This window comes from Eretmochelys imbricata, chromosome 6 (genome assembly GCF_965152235.1).
Source record: "Eretmochelys imbricata isolate rEreImb1 chromosome 6, rEreImb1.hap1, whole genome shotgun sequence".
Lineage (NCBI taxonomy): Eukaryota > Metazoa > Chordata > Testudines > Cheloniidae > Eretmochelys > Eretmochelys imbricata.
This window is the reverse complement of record NC_135577.1, coordinates 30,032,683-30,056,055: the sequence shown is the minus strand read 5'-3', so window position 1 is coordinate 30,056,055 and position 23,373 is coordinate 30,032,683. Positions and strand designations below refer to the sequence as shown.

Sequence of the window (23,373 nt, the reverse complement as noted above, 5' to 3'; positions counted from 1 at the left end):
TTTTGCCGAGTGCATAAGTCTTCACTTTGATAAGTTGCTATTTTTGCAAATAATAATTTGAATAACTACTCAGACATATGCATGGAATGTAGTCAATGAGGGTTGTATGTATTCCTGTTTGAGACAAGAACTGGATCTTTCTTAGTTAATGTTAATGATTGTATCTTATACACCAAGAAAGGATGGTACAATTAAAATTAAATTGATTTTTAAGATATAGAATTACTTTTTTTGATAAAAGCATCTTTTATATTTAGTCAGACTGTATGTACATTTTGATGATCAGTTTTCACTTCATTTTTCTTTGTCTGTTTCCCTCTGAGAGACAAGATGGGTGAGGTATTATCTTTTATTGGACCAACTTCTGTTGGTGAAAGAGGCAAGCTTTTGTGCTTACACAGAGCTCTTCTTCATGTCTGGGAAACATACTCAGTGTCACACAACAATGGAAGATATCCCTCTGTATAGGGCATACTTTTAAATATCCTTTTTTTAGTTATAATGAGGTGCTCTTGAGTTTACACTGAGCTCTTCTGTTTTGTTTAAGTCCAAGTGATCATTATTCTGGGCCTGATGCTGAGGAACTACAGTGTACCTGCAAATCCCAAGTAAGCCAGTGAGAACTACAGGTTCTCAGCATCTATCAGCATTAAGCTGTCTTAACAGTGGCATCAGAACCGTCTGCAATTTATATCACAAATGGGCATTTGACCTCCTGTATTTGTATCAATAAGCAAGAAGAGATTAATCTGTTGTGATAGCAACGGAATAAGCCTCAAAAATCACATCACCAGCTGTGAGGTAGCTAAGGCAATTATACCTGAGAGCTAGATAACTATGTTTCGGTTTTGATTATATTTTGACTGGGCAAGCAGTTCTTTCTGCCAGTATTATTTGATTACATGCTTCAGTGCAGGAATTTAAAGCACATGAGCAGAGGTTGTTAGTGCTTGCATGTGAGTGGGTAGATTCATGCTCCTAAGCAGGTATCTGAGGAGCTAGCCAATCTAAGTGGTGGAGCAGTGTTGAGCTGCTGTTAAATTGATAGTCGTGACTAGCACTGCCTGGATTCTGAGAAGAAAATGAAAACCAGTAGTAGCAAATTGTAACTTTCACAGTGGAAAATCTAAAGCAAAAGAAATAAGGAAAGAGTTTGAAAACCTGAAAACAAAGTGAAGGCATTATCTACACATATGAAAAGAGGGGCAGGGATGTGAAGCAGTGAGTCCTAGACTAATGAGAAAATAATCATTAAAACAATTAGGCATGTGCCTCCTGTGATGTTTTCTGGCTGCTTCCCATTACTTCCAATATTCCTCCAGTCTCCCTGCCTGCCTGTTCAGTTTTCTCAGATGCTGCCTGATCCTCAGTACCCTTTCCTATGTACTTTTGCACTTTGTGGGCTTTTTGGATTTGGATTTTGTTTAGGCCAAGCCAGTGTTTAGCAAAGCAAGGAAATGCTGTATTTGCATGTGAGTGCTTTTGCATCAGATATGGGCTTCCCTGAAAATAGAAACTGTGCGTTAGATGAATATTTATAAAGTTGTACAACGTAGTCACTTGCTGACCAATTCTGACTATATTTTACCTTCTTATGTGTGCAACAGAAAAATTGTAATAGAATCAGACCAGGAGAGCAGGCATATAACTGGATTGCTGTAGGCAAGCTGATCCTTCCATGTATTGAGCACTCTCAACTCCCACTGCAGCACTTAAGTCCTAGAGCCCAGCTTACTTTTGTATCTGTGATTTGTGTAATACATTTGGATGTGAAATCGCACATTTAGATCCAGGTTTGGTCTGACTTTCAATCAGTCCTGTGTGCTGCCTCCCCTCCCTAATTATTGCAATGCCCCCTATGAGGTAGGTAAATTAATATTATTATCCCTGTTTCGAATGGGAAATAGGGGCCCAGAGACTGGGGTCAAATTTTCAAGAGAGGACACCTATTTTGAGTGTTTCAGTTTTTGGGTGCCCAGTACTGTACACCTAGGACCTGATTTTAAGAAGTGCGGCGCAGCCCAAATTCTGGTTGAAGCCAATGAGAATGTTGGGTCCACAGCACCTCTGACCATTAGTCTCTACTTGACTTAAACTGGATACTCAAGATTAGTGAACACTGAAAAATGTGGGTCTATGTGACTCAAGAGATCATCAAAGTGCATCAGTGATAGGATTAGGACTCAGGAGAACCGGGATCCCAGCATCATTATTTATTCACTAGGTCAGAATATCAAAAAATGGTAGGATACTTATTATCAAAGAATTAATTTCAGAAGTCAGGAAGAAAGGAATTAATATGTTAAAACTTAGGGCCTAGTATATAGAGAGCACAGTATTTTTCCACTATCCAAACCGCTGTGACAGAGCTAAATATGATGTTTAATAAAATATCTTTATATATATTGCAAAGTATATGCCCTGATTCACATTAGAAATTTCTGTACTAACATGTTCATCAGCTGTGACTGATGTACTAAGGTGCTCAGCTCTTCCTCAGGTAGTAGAAACATGGGCTTGGTTGGCATGTAAGCTGGAATGATTGTCATCCAGAGAATAACTCCTTATTCTGTTAAGGATATATCATTTCACTGGGTAGAAAGCAAATTATGACAGACTTCATCAGAAGATATGTGGTTTCCTTCAAATGCCATGACACATCCTTGATAGAGAAACATATAAAAACTCTGATGTAAAAAGCTTAACTCATTGTCAGTAAACTGAATGTCACTACTTTGTTGTGAATGAACTGCAATATCACCCCAAATACAATAAACTGCTCAATATTAGAGGAACACTGTAAGCACTGTAAACATGGGAAGCATGACATGGAAATGGATGGTTAGTGTCATATGGCAACATAAAGTGCTCCTACCGTGACACAGATGAAATACACAGTTTCAGTGGCACATATAAAGAAGTTACATTTTCTGTTATGGGGGAACAGTAACTATAAGTGACAATAAAAGTCTAGGTCCACTGTGGAATTTAATTTCTATAATTGATATAGGAGAGTGAGAAAAGTATCAGTACCAGGCTGCAGAAATGGGTGTATAAGTGACTTTATTGATTTTTTTCCTGGTGTTCTTTAATCCTTATCCATATTACTGTTCATAAGATGTAGAGAGCAGTGGCAAAGTGAAGAGAGGCAGAGTGGTTGAGTGAAGACGGTACTGGATTAGGAGTCAGGAGACCTGAGTTCTGCTGTGTGACCTCAGGCAAGTCACTTCACCTCTCTGTGCCTCTGTTTCCCCTCCCAAGTTTGGTCTATTTAGACTGGAAACTCTTTGGGGCAGGGACTGTCTTTTACTGTGTTTGTAGGGTGCCTAGAATAAGGGATACTTAATCTGATTTGGGGCCTCTAAATATTCCAAATAATAATAATAATAATTAATAATTAATAAAAGTAGAAATGTAATTGGCCTTATGTGACTTACAACTGAGAAACACTTAACACAGTTCCATGCTGGCTCAAGCACACCATAGATTACTGCTGTGGTAACATTCAGGGTGTGGATATAGTAGGTGGGCTCATTGTCTGTGTGCTTTAATCTTATGAGGTGCTGCTGAGCATCTCATAGAATGCGCTGATCTGTTGCAGTTGGTGGTAACTTAAGGTGCTCTGTGCCACACTGGATGGAAGGACTCCACCAGTTGCTTAAGTCTGCTTCAGGTTCTGGCCATCAGTTTGTAGACACAGATGTAAGATAGTGCCTAAATGTCAAAAACTGTATAATGCAATGCAGTGATCAAAAACCCAGAGAAAATGAGCATGATGTGCCTGGCAAGAAAACATGAAGCTTCTCAAGTTGCAACATGAGCTGCTCAGGGATAAAACCTGGTAGAGAATTTATTGCGCTCATTTGGAAATGGTGCTAATTAAGGCCGTCAAACGATTAAAAAAATTAATCACGATTAATCATGCTGCTAAACAATAATAGAATACTATTTATACAAATATTTTTGGATGTTTTCCATATTTTCAAATATATTGATTTCAATTGCAACACAGAATACAAAGTGTGCAGTGCTCACTTTATATTTATTTTTTATTATAAATATTTGCATTGTAAAAATAAAAGAAATAGTATTTTTCAATTCCCTTAATACAAGTACTGTAGTGCAATCTCTTTATCATGAAAGCTGGATTTACAAAGGTAGAGTTATGTACAAAAAATAACTGCATTCAAAAATAAAACAATGTAAAACTTTAGAGCCTACAAGTCCACTCAGTCCTACTTCTTGTTCAGCCAATTGCTCAGACAAACAAGTTTATTTACATTTGCTGGAGATAATGCAGCCCACTTCTTGTTTACAATGTCACCTAAAAATGAGAACAGCCATTTGCATGGCATTGTTTTAGCCGGCATTGCAAGATATTTGTACCAGATGTGCTAAAGATGTATATGTACCTTCATGCTTCAATCACCATTCCAGAGGATATGCATCCATGCTGATGATGGGTTCTGCTCGATAACAATCCAAAGCAATGCAGACCGACACATGATCATTTTCATTAATTGATCGGTGGGTAGTGATCGATCTATCAGGGATCGATTTATCGCATCTAGTGTAGACGCAATAAATCGATCCCCGATCGCTCTGCCATCGACTCCGGAACTCCATCTGGGCAAGAGACAAAAGCGGAGTTGACGGGGGAGCAGCGGCTGTCGATCCTGCGCCGCGAGGATGCGAAGTAAGTTATTCTAAGTCGATCTAAAATACGTCAACTTCAGCTACGCTATTCTAGTAGCTGAAGTTGCGTATCTTAGCTTGATTCCCCACCCCCACTGTAGACCAGGCCTAAGAGTCTAAAATCAGCCTGAAGGTAGAGATGTTAGTCCCAGAAGACTTGGGCTGGGGAAATAAACTGTATGGTTTCATTATACTAGATCCAAAGCTTGGAACTTTATGTTGTTAAAAGGGGGCAGGTAGTCTGATTAGAAAGGATTCTACTGGAATATGGTGCTGTGTGCTGGTCACCTGCTTTGGCTGTGTGGACCTGCCTTATTGTATCTTCCCCACCCCATGATTCTGTTGATTATCTGTAAACTTGCCTCCTCTGGAGTCTTTCATGAGAGCCCAACATTCAATTGTACTCTTACATTGTATTTTAAAAGGAATCCAGTATTTTGATGGTAGATTCCACAGTGGTTGAATTGAAGGGTGCATGTATGGTATTAGTGTATGTTTGCACAGTTTTCTCAACTAAATGCTTAACTTAAAGCTAGTAGGGAGAAAAGCATGTGTGTTACCTTTCCCCCGACTTGTCTCTTTAGTGTTATAAAGTGTTCTAGTGAGTGATTTGAGAATAAAGTACAGCAAAATGTGGGTAAATAAATGCTCATAGTCATCTAGAGCAGGGGTTTTCAACCTTTTTCTTTGTGAGGCTCCCCCAACATGCTATAAAAACTCCACGGCCCACTTGTGCCACAACAACTGTGTTTCTGTGTATGAAAACCTGGGCCAGTGTTAGGGGGTAATAAGCAGGGTTGTTGCCCTGGGCTCCATGTCACAGGGGCCCCTTGAAGCTAAGTTGCTCAGGCTTCAGCTTCAGCCCCAAGTGGCAGGCCTCGGGGCCCTGGGCTTCAGCCCCATGCAGTGGGGCTTTGGCTTTCTGCCCGGGGCCCCAGCAAGTCTAATGCCGGCTCTGCTTGGCGGACCCCCTGAAGCTTGCTCGCAGGCCTCCAGGGAACACTGATTTAGAGCATCTAATAATTTCAGAAGAGCTCTAATTTCTGTCCCCTTCTGGAATTATAAAGTGCAGAAACACAGGCAAAATAAGTAAATATTTTTTCTGGGAAATAGGAAATAAGGGAATATTTAAGGTATTTTCTCCAGTTATGGTTACTGTTTTAATAGAATATTTCAAGCACACACTTTGTCTGTCTACCTCTCTTCATTGTTACTTCTGCTGAGGCTCTACTTTGCTCATGAACATCTTAAAACAGGAAATAACATCTTTTTTTTGGTTGAGTTGCTTAGTATGTTGATATGTAAGATTGATGGGATATAATTCAGGGCTTTATATTATGTAAAACAGTCAGGGAATTCAGTTAGGATGCGTTTTTTTTATGTGAGCATGTCTGGGTTATATATGGGCTTGGCAGAATTAGATTTTTATTGGTAAATGTCCATAAATATGGAATTCACTGTACACACAAACCAATGAGAAAATATTTCCATTGATAATAATTGAAATTAACACATAGGCAAAGTAAGAAACATGCTGCTTGAGAACTTATTAGAGTTTGTTTTAAGGATATTTACTTTGTATATTTTGACATGTTGATGTTGACAATTTGTGTTTTAATGGTTATAAAGTTTTAACTGTTTGGATCTCAACATCTACTGTCATTAAATAATTATTGTCTGACACACACCCCTTCCATAATTTCCTGCAACTGTGAACATTTAAATACATAATCATTTTAAAATATTGCTTACAATAAACACCTATATTATCTGTCAAAATTATAAAATAATAAAAATTTAATTCTGCCAAGCCTAGTTATATAGCAATCACGGTTATGAACCTGGGACATTGGGTTTACTACACAGCTATGAAACCCAGACATTACTTGGTTAGAAATATATGCTTTCTAAAGAACTTTGGGCTTGATTTTTCAGAAGTGTTGAATGCTTGCAACTCTGTTTGAAGTTACTGGGATATGAAGGTGCTCATCAGACCCAATCTGTTTGGTTTTTATCTAATTTTGAATGTAGCATGTATAACTCTTGTACTTGGATCAAAGACGGTTACAGTGGCCCAGGTCTTGTATAAAGAATCACACTGGCAGATTATGGAGTCTACATGGAGCCTCTTTGCAGGATTAGGACCATCTATTGTATTGTACGCATTCTAACAATGGAAATGTAAGCCTGTTAACAGTAAAGAAAGAAATGGTGAAAAATTCAAATATCAATTATTTTGATTGTTTCCTCTTCTCATTTACTTTATTTGGAGGGAAATGGATTGAAGAGCAGGTTATTCCAAGTGCATGACATTTCCAATAGAGCAAGAAATAAAACTTCAGCGAGACCTTCTATACATGCACAAATAATCCTCTATGATCTCCTCAGATTATCCATATCTGTTGTGTCCCTATGCCATATTTCCATCCACCTCATGGCTCCAGCCTGCATATCAACTCTGTTAAACAGAATATAAAAAACCTACACATTAGTGAAGATTGTAAGTAAAGTATTCCCTCCTCCCATCTCTATCAGATTTAAGCAACTGCAGATTCTCCCACTGGAACAGGATACATATGCTTAATAGTTTATATCAAATGTAACTTAGTGAATTCACTTGCTATTACAATAAAACCAGTGTTTCTCATAGAAATAACAATTCAGGGATATCATACAGACTGACATTGTTAGAGGATAACACTAGATGGTAACAGGTACACTCTTTTAGTAAAGAAAATGGGGAAGATATTAGAACTTGATTTACACATTCTCTTCTGCTCTATGAGAATTATTATTTTTATCAAGCAAGAGGGGACTTATATTACTAGTAACAGTATAACAACTACTCATAAGTGCAGATGTACTTAAGCTGAAGAGAGAAAAAAATTCTGAAGTCTTTTGGAAAAGAATTGCATGTCTCTAAACGAGTGTAAAATAGAAGTGAATTAAAGAGCCTGATACTTCACTCCTCACTGAAGCTAAGATCAATGGGAGGTTTTTCAGGGTAGAAGTCCTGAATATCACCCTAAAAATATAATCATACATGGTAGCAAAACATATTTTCAAGTAATAAATGTTACTCCCTAATCACTAACACAAACGTTCTGTGTGGTGCAGCTGCCTGCATCAAGTTGCCCAGGTGGCATAATTGGCCTGATGTCCAGTTTAACCTGCTAAGGAAGGATTGCACCAGTGTAAGAGTGACCCTTTTATTGCATAGAGACAACAGAAGGGCTCATATAATGCACTCTCCTTGCTCCCACTGCCAGTGCAACCAGAGAAAAGGGGCTTGGGCTAGGACACCAGAATGATATGCTGACCCCTGGATACATTTGTGGTTCCTTATAATTTTTGAAGTCTAGCAGAACTTTGAGAAGCCCTGGGGCTCATCTAACATGGCACAGGGGGACTCTCAAACAGATATCACAGGATCAGGCTAGCGCAAAGGAGAACTTTCAGCAGTGCTAAGTTTGTAATGAAAGAGATGCTGGGGCTCAAGCAATTTTTTTATTTTCATAACTGATGCAGCAAATCCAGAGGTGCCGGGCTATGAACTGCCAACCTTAGAGGTGCTGGGGCTCAGCCCTGGCAAGCTCTGGCACAAATTAAGCACTGGCCTTCAATTATCCTTGTGTGCACGTGTGCGCACACACACAGCTGATGTGAGGTTGCTGGTTTATACTCCCCCTGAGGTGTAGGTCACTTTATTTGTTTTCTTCTTAACACTTCCTCTATGAAATGGCATCATTATTTAATAAAACTGTGAAGACACTACTTATTAATGACAAGTTCACAATTTTCTTCTCTGGCCCATGCACAAGAATTTCACACTTTCCCTAACTTCTTTTGCTATTTGTATTTCAATTTTGTGATTTTAATACCTTTTAATAAACACTATTCCACAAAGATGCTGTGTAGGTGATGCAGGTAGTTTTTAAATTCACTATAGTATCAATGTCATTTAACAGGACACTCTTTTTTACAGTGACGTGAACTATGATTGTAGTTTTGCAAGACTTGAAGTGGTGCTTCATCATGATAAATAAGAGAAATCTGTACTGCACTCCTGCATATATCTCAGTTGCTTCTGACATTAAGGGGCACATATAATTTGAGTCTGAAAACTATTCTCTGATTCAGTTATGGTCCTCTTTTAAAATGTTGGCCTTTTGCTGTTTCTGAAAAGATTAACCATTAAGAATGTATCTTTTAAATGTAATGATTTCTGGTTATTTGCTTGTTTGAAATGGTGTTTCATTTTTCCTCTAAAGTAAAAGCAGTTACACTGTACAAACTTTCTGGAAAGTCTCCTTGTATTGCCTAATTTTGCACAACAAATAAACCACTCTTTCTGATGCAACCTCTTTTAAAAATATCATTAATGTAGCACATTATATAAAGTAGCATGTTCTTGTAAGTCTTTCATAGTAATGATCCTACTGAATCAACATTACTCCCACTGGTTTCATGTTGTTTCCCCACTGAAAATTCACAACAGTTCAGCCAGAGTTATCAGAAAAGTTATATAGTTTATTCTTTTATGGAGATTGTTTTAAAAATATTTCTGAATTGTCTGTTAATTCTTGCTGTACTGTCAGTCTTCAGATTGTTTTAGTATGCACTAGAAAATAGATATGTCAACTAGAATACAATGTCACATTTTCTTCTGCATAGTGTAGAACAGTTTGCATATGCATTACTCTGCATGTTAATACACAGTGGATACACTTAATGTTCATTCCAGTTTCAGAGATAGTAAAAGTTTCAAAGATATCCCCCATTTTAAATATAAGCAATAGAAATAGTAATATTTTGAAAACCAAAATGAACTTTTTAAGTGTGCCCGCTATAGAGTGTGTACGTGCGTGTGTGAGTGTGCATAATGTATATATGTAAATAATATATATGTGTGCATATTCATATTGGTGTGTATATATGTCTCTGTATAATAAATCATGTATTCTTCCAGATTCCAAATTTAAGTTTCCAGCCCATTCTACATGTGAGTGGCGTTATGATGCCTGTACAAGCCCTTGTTTCAAAACATGCAGAAACCCTTTGGGACAAAACTGTCAGGATGTACCAAAGTAAGTATCCGCATTTTTCTAGAATAAAAGTATATGATTCTAGTAATATTTATATAGCATGGTAAGTACATACGGCACTAGATATAGTTCAGTGCCATGGCACCATATTAATTAATCAAAATTCAGTGGAGGAGGAAGTAGTGGAATTGTAGCCATTGTGGCAGCTACAGTAAAATGATGTCCTTGAATGGCAGTAATGTTTCAAGGTAGTGGGTAATCCTAAATTAAGAGTATCATTGAAAAGATGTGGTAGTCAGCTGACGTCAAATAGTTCTGGCCCTGCTCCTCTCATGATGGCATTGCAGCAACCACGTCTGTCCCTAATAAAACTACTGAACAAAATTTTGTTCCAAAGGGCAATGGCTCTCTGGCACTTCTAAATGAAAGTCTCTATCATTGGAAGGACCAACATTCATTCCAAAGATAGAGAGTTACATAGTTCACGTTAGCTCAGATCTGCAGGAATGGAAACAAGGTCAGCTGCATCCTGAAGAAATGTCCTGAGCTGATGAGAAATAGAAAGGTCCATTATCAGGGTCCTCTGCCTTAAATTATTTAGAAATGTAGACTGCTTTCCTAAAATTAAATAGTTTGTCTATAACTGACTGCTTGAATAGTTAATACTGTGTTTCTCTTTTAGAGTGGAAGGATGTGTTCCCATGTGTCCTCTCCATATGGTGTTGGATGAAGTCACTCAAAGATGCGTGTATTTTGAAGATTGTATGTTCAAAAATTTTTACTTTATTATGTTTAATTTGATATTTAACTTATGGCATTACTACCAAAAGTAGTATAGCCAGAATTTTCAAACATGGGGGTCCAAAGTTAGACATCTAAGCCCATATTTAGGGACCCACATAAATGGCCTGATTTTTCAGAGATGTTGAGCCCTTGCAATATATCAGTGAAAATTAGGCCTCTTACTTAGGTGACCCAGTGCAGTTTTTACATATCTAACTTTAGATGCCCAAGTTCGTAAATTTTAAGTTATCATTTCATGTGCTTTTCTGTTAAAAACAAATTTCTTTTTCCTAAAATCTAAGACAAATTATAAAGAAAATTAAGAGGTTCCTTTTCCATAAAACTTTCAGTAACATGAAATACATAGTCAATGCCTTCCCTAACGTCTTTTTTTTAGAAGCTCTAAAAATATTACAAACCTGAAGACAGGGGCGGGGGAAGATAGGGATACATGACTTAATATGGATCCCTTCCACCTCTAATAGCTTAATGATTCTAGTATAATGAGTCCCAACTAACATCTATTTTTGTCCGGTTTTAGGCATTGAGCCTTCAGTTGATGTTCGACCTTCACCATCCAGTATGAGAACACCAGCTCTTTCACATGTAACTTCTAGTGCTTTCAATGTCTCAGTTGCAGCAGTTCTGAGTAAAGTAGTAACTTCATCTCCTATACCTGAAACAAAAGACACAAAAACAACACGTGCATCAAAGTGGCAATTCAGTGCAACCATAGAACAAACTAAATTTTCAACTGTTCTTATTCCTAATACAACAGTTTTAACCACAACTGTATCACCAAAAGTTTCGGCATATTCAGCTGGAGCTACATCATCTGGCAAAAGCACTATTGCAATGTCTGTATCACCAAAATCTAATATAAGCTTCCCTTCAGTACTTGATGTTTTTCCTTCGACAACTACAGCCACTACAGAAATCTCTACAGGTATACAAGCAATGAGTAGTATCACTGCTAAGGTATTGGGTGCGACAGAGCCTCAGACTGTAACTACAACACATGCAGTGACTAAAATCACTGACACAGAAAGCAAACCAATTTCTACTTTTATTTTAACTGGGACATCATCAATAATAAGAGTAACAGAATCACCAGTCGCAGCTACAGCAATATCAGAAACATCAGAAATAGACACTACGATACGTCCCACAGTGGAAACAAAACAAAAACCAGAAAAAACTACTGCCCCTTCCTTTGTATCAGCAACAGAGCAAACAACCACATATTTCACCAAATACACTGTGTCACCCTCTTTGGAAACCCCTTCTTATGCACCAACAGCAAATCAAACAAGAACTCCAGAAGGAACAAAACCAAGTACGAAACAAACTTCTCCTACAATAGCTAATGTCACTGAAACTTCATTTTCTCCTCTGATCACTACATTATTTACACTGAAGCCACCAATGACTTCCGAAACAACAAAAGGAACGGTTGGTTTAACCAAAGAGGAAATAAAGACCACATTTTTTCCACTATCTACACACCCTGTTCCATTATTACATGTAACACAGTCAGTTACTGAAACTCCTACATACATGGTTCAAAACTTGACAGGTACTGCAGGCGTATTCCTTTCCACAACTCATGGTGCAAAGATAGCAACTCTGCAAACTAAAGCGATGTCATCATTGTCATCATCATCATCCTCAGGAATAACTGGCTTCCTATTTACAACTGGTAAAAAAGAAATAATACAAGCAACAACAAGTGTGGAGCAGCCATCAAGTTCATATTTTTCTCCATATTCACTGTATTCTAGTTCAGCTACAACTGCAAAACCCAGCACTCTTCCTACAAAAAGGCCTTCACTATCCAATATAAGTGCTGCTTCTCCAGCTTTAGCAGAATCAAAAGAAACTTTGCAAACAGCATCAACTACTGAATATCCACCATTCATAGTGCTAAATATGACAGAAACCCTGACTACTTTGTACACTAAATATCCTGTTTCATCTCAGACTGCCAGAGCTATTCCTTTGACAACAAAAGTAACATCTAAAATAACAGGCCCCTATGAATTATCAGCAAAGCCAACTACATCCTCACAAAGAACATCATCTGAATACAAATCACCTCTATTTCTAAATACAACAAAGATGAGCATTGCACCCTACACGATTAGAATGACATCAGCAACAAAAACAACTGCTTTAGCAAAAGAAATAATGGATTTGGTCCCTACAATTCCATGGGTAACTAAACAATTGGAATCAATGCAAACAACATTAGTCACTGAATCTCCATATTCTCTTCTTAATGAGACTGAAACAACAAGGATGATTGTCCATCCTGATGAAGCACAAACAGAAAAAATTGCTAGTGTACATACCAGAAAACCAACTACATTTGCTTCATCACCAGCAAGCTCCCTAACACCTTTCACTACTCTGCTTCCACTATCCACATTTAGAAAAGAGATATCAACGACAGCCACTAGTTCTATGAGTGCATCATCTGAAGCTACTGTTACAATGACCATTACTTTATACCCAAGAACATCAGTAGTAAAATCTACTTTTTCAACAGAAGGAAAGACTCCCCATTTGACAGCCTCAACCTTATCCACGATAGAAGAGCAACCAAGTTCATTAATATCACTATCACCTGCGGAACTGCCAGCAAAAGTCACTTTAAATATTACTGATGCCACATTATCCCCATACTCTGAATTCAGCAGCAGATTAATAACTAGTAAAAAAGTGACAGTAGTCAAAGAAAGGTCAACGTTGCCAACTTCTGTTACACCTCCATTCACAAAGTCACCTGACATATTCCCTACCACTCAGTATCTGGCAGAGACATCGGTTTCCCCATACATTTTAACACAAAAAATACCTAAGGAGCCGGCTGCTACAAAGCACCCAGTACAGACTGAAACAGTTTCCACAGTCTCAAAGCCTACAGTTAAAACCATCAGAGAAACAGTAAAACAAACAGCATCTACAACTCAAATATCATTAATCAAAGATTACTCCTCCTCTGCTACAACTTCAGTAGGTACTTCCTCTGTTCAAACTTCATCAGCAGAGATGGTTTCTCCACAGATCAGAGAGGAGTCTGCTATACCACGTTTCACTACCAAATTGACAATAGAACATGTTCCTTCAACTTCCAAACCTTATTTGGCAAGCAAAAAAAGTACCACAATTTACCAGCCTCCAACAGAAATTTTGACCACCACCGTTCATCCAAAAGGTCTCTTTAGTACAACAGAATCTGTAGGAGAATTCACCACCTTGTACCCATTCGTAACTACCTCCCAACCTGCAGTGGATCTTTCAACGTTATCTCCTACCTCAGTAGTTCCAGCTAAAGTTCTTTTGACTACTGAAAAAAAGTCATCCTTAACTGATGCCGTCTTACTGACTTATGTATCAGGAACTACCTCAGCTTTGCAGACAAAACTCCCAACTTCAACCAGAAAAAAAATGGATTTGACTGTCAGCACAAGACCCCTCTCTTTTTTAACAAAAGTAATTACAACTTCATCACCAGTAGCTACAATGAAAAAAGAATTTCCGTCATTTCCTACCCAAAAGTCAGATTCCAGTTTTGAATCCACAAAGCAGACAGCCGTTACTGAACCACTCGTTTCTAGTCAGACACCTACAGTCTCTGTTGCCGTATTTCCTTTGTCGAAGTTAACATCTCCATCACTTATTCTATCGGAAACATCAGAAACTCCCATCACAGCAGAGAAGGAGTCATTAGCAGGTGCCCTTTTAACACCAGTGATCTCAACAGCATCCACGTCAATGGGCAAAAGTGCTACAGAGAAGACTATGGTGTTGTCTCAGCAAGTGCCACTTTCAACTACTTCCTACGGTTCCACATTCCCAGCAGGAACAGTGTTACCAGCCACCACACGTTCTTCGACTACAACCACTGTTTTAGCGCCTTCATCAGTGAGCAGTGTGACAGCACAAAACATCACTACAGCATCAGCTACTTCAGGGAAAACAGCAGCAATCAGAGAAGCCCTCACCACCTCATTATTTTCAGGGGAACCCATCTATTTTTCTGTTGCTTCAAAAACAGAAAAAGCCATCACCTCCGAAACAGCAGAGCCTGCAGGGCCAGTACTGGTTACACAACCACAGTCTCTTCATACGCCAGGCATCACAGATTTGATCACCCTCACCTTAAAAACAACACAGATGTTTCATTCTCCATATTTCACAAATATAACTGCTGTGCCTCCTAAACTAGGTGTATCAGTTTTGTCCACCATCTATTCATCCTCTGAGCAAAAAACTGCCTCTTCTAGTGTCGCAGCATCAGGCACCACTATTCAAACTCCAAAACATGTGACACTGGCTATAACTGAGGTCCACACACCCTCAAAGAGTTCATCGTTAATGATGCCAACCCACTCAAATGCTACAATGGCTGCATCAGTTACTCCATTTGCCTATTTATCTACCCAACCACTTTACGAGTCTGCTACAGAGTATTCTGGTGGACTAACAACAGCTGAAGCTATCTCAAGAGGCACAGCATCAGTTTTCATGCCAGCTAGAGAAACAGCAACACTCCAAACTTGTGTAGTGAGTAACGTTGTTCATGGTTATCTCTCTGCCCATCTGTAAATAGACAGGAATGTAGATTTATGTATGGATAAGTTCCCTTACCACTAGTGCTGAAATAATTATTTATGTGCCATATGGTTTTGTATTCAGTATTAAAAATATCTATCAAACTACAGGGCCAGATACCTATCTCAATTACATGTGGGTAAATCTGGAGGAACGCCATTGCAATTAATGGATTTCATAATTACTGCAATCTAATGCTGCTTTGGACCTCCGTTTCCAAAAGGGGTGATTTTTCATGGAATACCTTTGGCACCATGTGCCATTTCATGTTCCTCAGTAGAAGAGATCCTTTGAATCACAATCTGCCACTTTTTGGCAGATTGTCTCCTGACATGACTATTCCTTAACCTTACTCAGCCATCTTTGCCATCTCTACGATCCTTGCATACTTCTCTTCTGTATTTCTGCCTGATATATTGTCTAAAATAAATAATATTCTTCTGGAATTTAGAACAGAACCATGGTTTTGTACCATTTTCACAAATTGTCTAATTTTCAGTTGTGCTGAGCACTGACAGCTTCCATTGCCTTCACTGGGATTTGTGAGTGTTCAGTGTCTCTGAAAATCAGGCCTACTTTTCTTTTCGGTAAGCATTCTGCAATGTTGTGTCTTTAGTTTGATAAGAATGGTAACCTATGTCTTTTAAATATGCCTTAGCCAATCACAGAGAATGAGTGCATAAAACACATTTGCTTGGATGGACAACTAATCCAAGTTAACAAGTCACAGAACTGCCCTTACAATGCAACTCAGCCCAGCTGTGGAGTTCTAGGGCTTGCTGTTCAGATCAATGGTGACAAATGCTGCCCAAAATGGGAATGTGCATGTAAGTTTTACTTATGCAGTACTTACATTAATTCACTTTTATAACAAATTATTGAATTTATAAACAGATTAAGAATTAAAGTTTCTATTTTCTGGACTCTGGAGTAGGAATAGAAGATGGAGTTTATATACACCTTCTCCAGGTTACTCATTGCTTAATACAGCATAGAAGCCTAATTCTACTACTGAAGTCAAAGGCAAAACTTCTGTTGACTTAAGTGAGAACAGCATTAGATCCATAGTAGCAAACAACTGGTGCGAGGACAAGCAATGCAAGTAACTACTCAGGGTCTTTTGATTTGTAATGTCTGGGAGTAGAACTCTGGGCCCTTTGAAGCACAAATACTTTAGCAGTAGGATTGGAAAGGAAGATAGCTTTCCACTAGAGCTTCCCATCCTGGAACAAGACTAGAAGGGGAAGCAACTCAAGGTCCAATGTGACTCCTACCCTCTGTAGCTTTTAGTAGCTTGTGGTCCATGAAAATCCACAGACTAGTCCTGTATTAGTCACATGAGTCAAATTCTATTCTTGGATGCCTGCAAGAGGCTCCTATTGAAACATGCAGAATTTAGTTCTTTACTGTCCATTTGTAGTTAACTGTTAGTTAGTGGCTACAAAAAATAGCTGAAAATGGTTTTTTGAGTTAGTAAACCCTTAGAGGAAATAAGGTTAAATCATACAAACATCTATGCTATTTTATTTGCATGTTTTATATTGCTTACCAAAAGAATGAAATAAGTTAGGAAATGCCTTTATTTTATTTATTTTTAACCAGGTCGTTGTACATTTTTCTCTGATCTGAGCTTTGTAACCTTTGATGGGAATCATTTGGCTTTATTTAAAGAGGCAGCCTACATTGTTAGCCAAACTCAAGATGAAACTATAACCATCCATATCCTTGACTGCAGAAATACCAACATGGTAACTAACTGTTTTTATTCTTTATGACTCTCACTTGCTAAACAAGGTTAAACAGTACAGTGAATAAAAGTATATTCTACAAAGTTTTTATTTTATATGCTTATACATAAAGTAATATGGGATTTTTAAATTACAAATTATTAAAATACATTTTTACATACATATTAAAATACATATTAAAATATCTCTGATTAAAAGAGTATAGTGCTTTTCTTTTTTCACCTTATTGCACAAGCATAATTCCTCATGACGTTACTGCAAGGTTACTGGTTAGTCATAGTATAGATGGCAAAACTGAAATATTGAGAGGTTTAATGATTACACATATATGTGTGTCGCACACAAATATCCAGATCTATAATAATGTGTTAAATACTTCAGTAGACTAAATGCCAACTTTGTGTATCTTTCTTTATATGGCTTTACTGTGGGAAACTCCTGTACTTAGAATTAAACAGACTATAATGATCCCCTCTACATTCTGTTGTATAAAGTCTTGCAGGGTGATAATTAACACCTGAACTCCCCTTGGGCTCTCATATATTTGCAGGCAACAAGCATCTTACAATATATGAATCTCAACAGGTAATGCAGAGACTTCTGCATTGCAAAATTGCCAAACTCAAACTTCAAAGACAAAGGTTCATAGGAACTGCCAGACTGCATCAGACCAGCAGTCCATCTAGTCCGGTATCTAATCTCTAAAAGAGGCGAGTGCCAGCTGTTTCATAGAAGAGTGCGAGAAACCCTGAAGGAAGCAGTTACAGGAGAACTTGCTCACTGGGATAGTTCTCTCCTGATCCCCAATAGTTTAGACATTGGCTTATGACCTGAAACATGAGAGTTTGTACTTCTTCCCAAACTCTTCGTTTCCTCCCCAGTCTTTACTATTATAAATGGATATTCTTGTTATCCATATAAATATCCAGCTCGTTTATAAACGCTTCTAAGTATTTGGCCTCAATGATACCTTGTGGCAATGAGTTCCAGTGGCTAATTATGCAGTGTGTGAAAAATTATTTTCATTTATGATGTTTGAATTTGCTACTTATCAATTGAATGTCCCTAATTCTTGTGTTACAAGAGGGTGAATAGAATTATGCATACATGCCTGATACGACTTTTCTAGAAAATTTGTTATTTTGTGTATATTTATCTTTCCCTCTCATATTTGTGTCTACCCGAAGGCAAACAGTTTGAATCTTTTCTATGCCTCTTCATGTGATTCTTTTCCATGCCCCGAATCAGTGGTGTTGCTGTGTCTGAACCCCTAATATTTCAGCTTTTTGAAATGTGATGGCTTAACACAGTTTTCTAGAACATAATAAATTGGCACATTTCATGTAGACATCCTGAAGGAATGTTATTCAAATGAACATTATCCCACAAACATAGCTCATACAAATAAAGAGTTCTTAGTTAATCTGTATAAACTTCATTCAACAGATGTGTTCCTCTTTCAAAAACTGAACATACAAAAATGCCCCTTATGTTCCATTACTTAAAATACTACTTAATTAGCATGTAAAAATTATTCACATCTTAACAGAAGTTCACAAATTTTGCTTTCTCTGCAGGGTCACTTAAACTTGACTTCACTGTGCCTGGCAATGCTGAATTTAACCTATTTATCAAACCAAATAATCGTTGATCGTTTAAACAGAAAAGTAAGTTATTGGGGATTTTGTTTGTTTATTTATTTATTTGGTATTCTCTTGCTACTTACATAGTATTTTACTTTCCCCTTAATAGAATCAGAGATTTTAAGGCCATTGTGATCTAGTCTGACCTGCTGTACACCACAGGCCATAGAACATCACCAAAATAATTCATGTCTTTCAGAAAAAACATCCAATCTTGATTTTAAAATTGCCAGTGATGCAGAATCCACCACTATCCTTGGTAAATTGATAAAAATGTTAAATACAGTAGGGCCAAGATTTGATCCTCACAGGACCCCACTGGAAAAAGACCCGCTTGATAACAAATTGCCATTTACATTTATATTTTGAGACCTGTAAGTTAGCTAGCTTTTAATGTGTTCCATGTTAATTTTATATTGTTTTAGTTTTTTAACCAAAATGTCATGTAGTACCAAGTCAAATGCCTTACAGAAGTCCAAATATAGTATGTCAATGCTATTGCATTTATCAACCAAATTTGTAATTTCATGGAAAAAAAAAAGATATCAAGTTAGTGTGACAGCATCTATTTTTCAAAAACCCATGCTGATTTTCCATATTTTCTAATTTTCTATTTTACCTTCCTTTAGTTTTTTTTTACTAATCAAGTCCTATATTAGCTGCTCCATTATCTTGCCTGCGATCCATGTCAGACTGACAGGTCTAAAATTACCTGGGTCATCCCGTTAACATTTTTTTAAAAATGGCACAGCATTAGTTTTTCTCCAGTTTTCTGGAACTTCCTCAGTGCTCCAAGACGTATTGAAAATCAATGTTAATGGACCAGCGAGCTCCTCAGCCAGCTCTTTTAAATTACTTGGATGCAAGTTATCTGGACCTGCTGATTTTAAAATGCCTAACTGTAATTGCTTCTGTTTAACATCCTCCAGAGATACTAATGGGATGGAAAGAGTGTTATCACCATGTGATGAGCCTATATCATCTCTTTTTCCTCTAATACAGAATAGAAATATTTATTGAAACATTTCTGCATTTTCTGCATTATTATTGATAATTCTACTATTTCCATCTAGTAATGGACAAACACCATTATTAGGATTCTTTTTCTTCCTAATATATTTTTATAATGTCTTATTCTCCTTAACTCTGCTGGCCATAGCTTTCTCCTTGTATCCCTTAGCTTCCCTTATCAATTTTCTACAATTCCTAACTTCTGATTTATATTCAATACTATCAATCCCCCTTTTCTTCTATTTGTTGTAAATGATTTTTTTATTTTTTACCTTCACTTCTCTGAACCAGGTTGTTGGGTTTTTTTAACCAGTACAGGTTTCTTTCTCAATTGTGAGATTATGACTTTTTGGGCATTGTTACCAGTCATTGATGTGATCTTTTGAAGGGTTTCTACTGCCCCTGACTGTCTGTGGTTAGCTACTGGTCAGGACAGTTCTTGGCCCCTGGCTTCTAATTAGCAGTCTGCTTCAGTCTCTTTGCCTCTCTGAAGGTAGCCTAGTGCAGGACTGTTGCCCCTTCACTGTCCCAGACCTTTCTACCTCCTTTTCCTTCTCTGAGCTCTCTCTTGTTATAGCAGGCTTTGTTTTCCCTATTGGTTGCAGCTGTGGGTGCCTGCTCCATGACTGGCAGTTGTGGGGGTGTGGTCAAGCTGCTTGCCTGTAGGCAGGAGACGCTCTCCTCCCCCTTCTGCCTCTGCTCAGTTTGTGGTTTGTAGACCCTATTACAGGCACCTAAGATGTCCTTAAATGTTTCCAAATTATCATTCACATTTTTCTGATTAAATTATTCCTTCCAGCTGATTTGGCTCAGAATTGTTTTTACCTTTGTGAAATTGGCCTTATTAAACCACCAAGTATATATATATTAAGGTTCTGGACTTTATTCTGCTTGCACATTATAAATGTGATCAAGTCATGATCACTTGCACTTAAGCTACCATTAACTTTTAGTTCTGTGATCAGTTCCTCTTTTTCTGTCAGGACAAGGTCTAATATAGAGTTCCCCAATGCTGGCTGCAACTCTTTTTTGGAATTAGGAAATTGCCATCTATGATGTTTAGAAATCCCCAGGATGTTTTGGTACTGGCAGCATGAGCACCCCAAGTATATGTTGTTCAGACTGAAGTCCCCTATGATCACACAGTTTTTTCTCCTACACATTATAGATAGGTGCATAATAAACCTGTTTTATACTGTTTTAATTATTAACATTATAGATTGTCAGAAATTTTCTGGTACCTCCAAATAGGGATTACACACTTGCTCATTGGTCTTTTTCTCTGCATGCACAATGGAGTTTCTATATTACTAACAGTTTGAAATATGAGAAAGTAACTCATAAAATTGAAGCAACAGATTGAAATGTGTGAGTCCATTTATGAACCAGAGCACACAGCAAATGAGAGCCATGAATCTTTAATAAGGCTTTTCATTCATTCATTTATCCATCCCATTTACAATCATGCTGGACATACCTCACTTTCCTGGGGGTGCCCTTATAGTTCCATTCATCTCCCCTTAAAGAGAAGTGTGTGAGAAATTTTGAACAGCTTTATTTCATTTAGAAACAATTTTATCTACCATAATTTCCCATTTTGTTCTTATTACAGAAAACATTTCCATAAAACAATAGCTTTTTATTATCTGAAATGTTCAGTTGTTCCAGTAGTTTGATCCTAGATGGGTGATCCCCCTTAGTGATAGGATGGTCATTTCAACAGCAACTAACTGAGAGCTTTTTTCTTGTGTGTATATATATTCAAAATATATTTTTAAAAAGAAGAAACCCAGTTGTGAAAAGTTAGTTTTGAACCTGGGACTCACCCCATACTACAGTCAAATATATTGCCAATGTTATATGAAGAAACCATAGGGGCAGTCTCAAAAGATCAGTGACTTAAAAGTTGTTTGAAAAGAATCAAACATTTTCATTTTAGCCCCCTCACTGAGTGCTTTTGTACAAACCGTCAAAGTTTGTCATGGCAACAGATGAGTTTTGCGTGGTAAAAGATTTGACTAGGTTTTGCATGCCTGTCTCTTCAGACCATAAATTGGGCTAGACTAGTTCAAAAGTCAGACCATGGGCATCTTGGAAAACCTGGACTTTGTTTCTGATGAATAACAAAACCAGTTCATGTTTCATTCCAAAAGTTTCATGGACATATAGCGATCACATAAAGTAGAAGAATAGCTTCCAATATAATGAGGTGTTCAGATTACTGCTGTGCCTTTGTTTATAACATCTTTTTAGATAACTGTAAATTCAAGATATGCCTGGCCTACAGTTAGAAAATATGGATTTAAAATTGAGGACACTGGCTTCATGTATGTAATTGAGACACCAACAAATATCAGGATTCAGTGGTTTCACAGCACGGGTGTGGTGATCATAGAGTCAAATACAACCAGTGAACCAAAAGCCTTGGGACTATGTGGTAAGTAGAGAGTACTGTAAGCATTCAAATGTTCAAATGCTTTGCTGGAGAAAGGAAAAGCTTTTTCCTGGTTACAAGTAATACCATGAGCAGGTTCAGGCTTCCAGGTGTAGGTATGGAGCCTAAAAGGATGATCACAGAACAATTTAGATAGTTGTGAATGTTAAAATAGTGTAAATATAAAACTGTTGTTAACCATGTTAATTGTTGAAATGCTGGTTGATGCCCAGTTGTTGAAGTGCAATTGTTTTTTCTTTTGCAATTATGCCTTTGGATTTAGGCTATTTGAATCACAGGCACAAACACTGAAGTAATGTTCAAACAAATAGCCCAGTCATAAGGATGAAAAGTGTCTTACATTAAGCCACCCTTGGCATCAAATGAGGTCATTAATAGATTTAGTGTTTGCTATCCATCAGAAAGGAAATACAATCTTCTATTTTCACTTTCTAAATACTTTCACTGTATTTATTTAATGGGAGGGATAGTGATAGCTATTAACTTCATAGAACCAGTCTAGGTTGGTCTTGTTGCTGAATTAGTTCAGAGCTGTATATATGTGTGTGTGTGTACTCTAATAACTTTTAAATTATGATCACTATTAGGTTTCTATGGTATGTACACATGGTTTCATTCTTTCTGGAAGTTGTATGGATGAGATGTTAGGTCTATAGCATTATAAACATTGATATAAATCTTCACTCTGACATTTGAATTATCCTCTGCTGTAAAGCAGAGCTTGAAATCAGGAATACAAAGTTCATCATTACTCTATCTTGCCAGTTTCAGAAAGGGCAAATATGTGTAGCACAGTATCAAATACCAATGATAGCTTAGTCAAGTTCCATGTCCTGCAGACAATAACACGCCCCAAATGGAGTAGGAGAGCTTGAAATTAATATCAGTCTAAAATTGATTATTATGTTCACTTTATTCTGGTTTTCTTCTTCCTTTTTTCTGACTTAGTCCTAATCCTTTTTTAATGTCCATCTTACTTAGAATAAACAGAATCAAGAAGATAAAGATAAAATATTTCATTTGGCCTAGGATTAGATTTAGCCTGCAGGATTTCTTTGTCTTACTAGCCTGATTGCTATCTCAGAGAGAACTCAGCAATACATTTCCAGTGCACATTGCCTGTTAACAACATTACAAGACATTTATGTGTTCTTTCTAGGCTTGTGCTTCAAGCCCTTCTGCTGCAGAGGATTGCTCCATATTTTCCTGACAGATTTGCCCCTATGACTCCTGATTTCTCCACTTCACCCCCATGGAGGAGCTATTTGGTGCTCCTGCTTGGTGGCAAAGTATCTGTCTTGGAACAAGCTCTGTCATAGACAATAGGGATTTGTCCAATAGGGGGATCAGGTAGAGAACCCTCTGCCCCTCCCCTG

The 23,373-nt window shown here is 37.6% G+C and overlaps 1 protein-coding gene across 1 annotated transcript in view; it reads left to right on the top strand.

Annotated features, from left to right (window-relative positions):
- The window catches only part of OTOG (otogelin), a 165,279-nt gene that overhangs the window by 106,616 nt on the left and 35,290 nt on the right, over positions 1 to 23,373 (top strand). Inside the window, exons 34-40 of the mRNA XM_077820059.1 lie at positions 9,665 to 9,782; positions 10,423 to 10,502; positions 11,065 to 15,092; positions 15,799 to 15,967; positions 16,743 to 16,888; positions 18,466 to 18,555; positions 21,796 to 21,979. Of these exons, the coding sequence (XP_077676185.1) occupies positions 9,665 to 9,782; positions 10,423 to 10,502; positions 11,065 to 15,092; positions 15,799 to 15,967; positions 16,743 to 16,888; positions 18,466 to 18,555; positions 21,796 to 21,979 (4,815 nt within the window). The remainder of the gene's footprint in view (positions 1 to 9,664; positions 9,783 to 10,422; positions 10,503 to 11,064; positions 15,093 to 15,798; positions 15,968 to 16,742; positions 16,889 to 18,465; positions 18,556 to 21,795; positions 21,980 to 23,373) is intronic.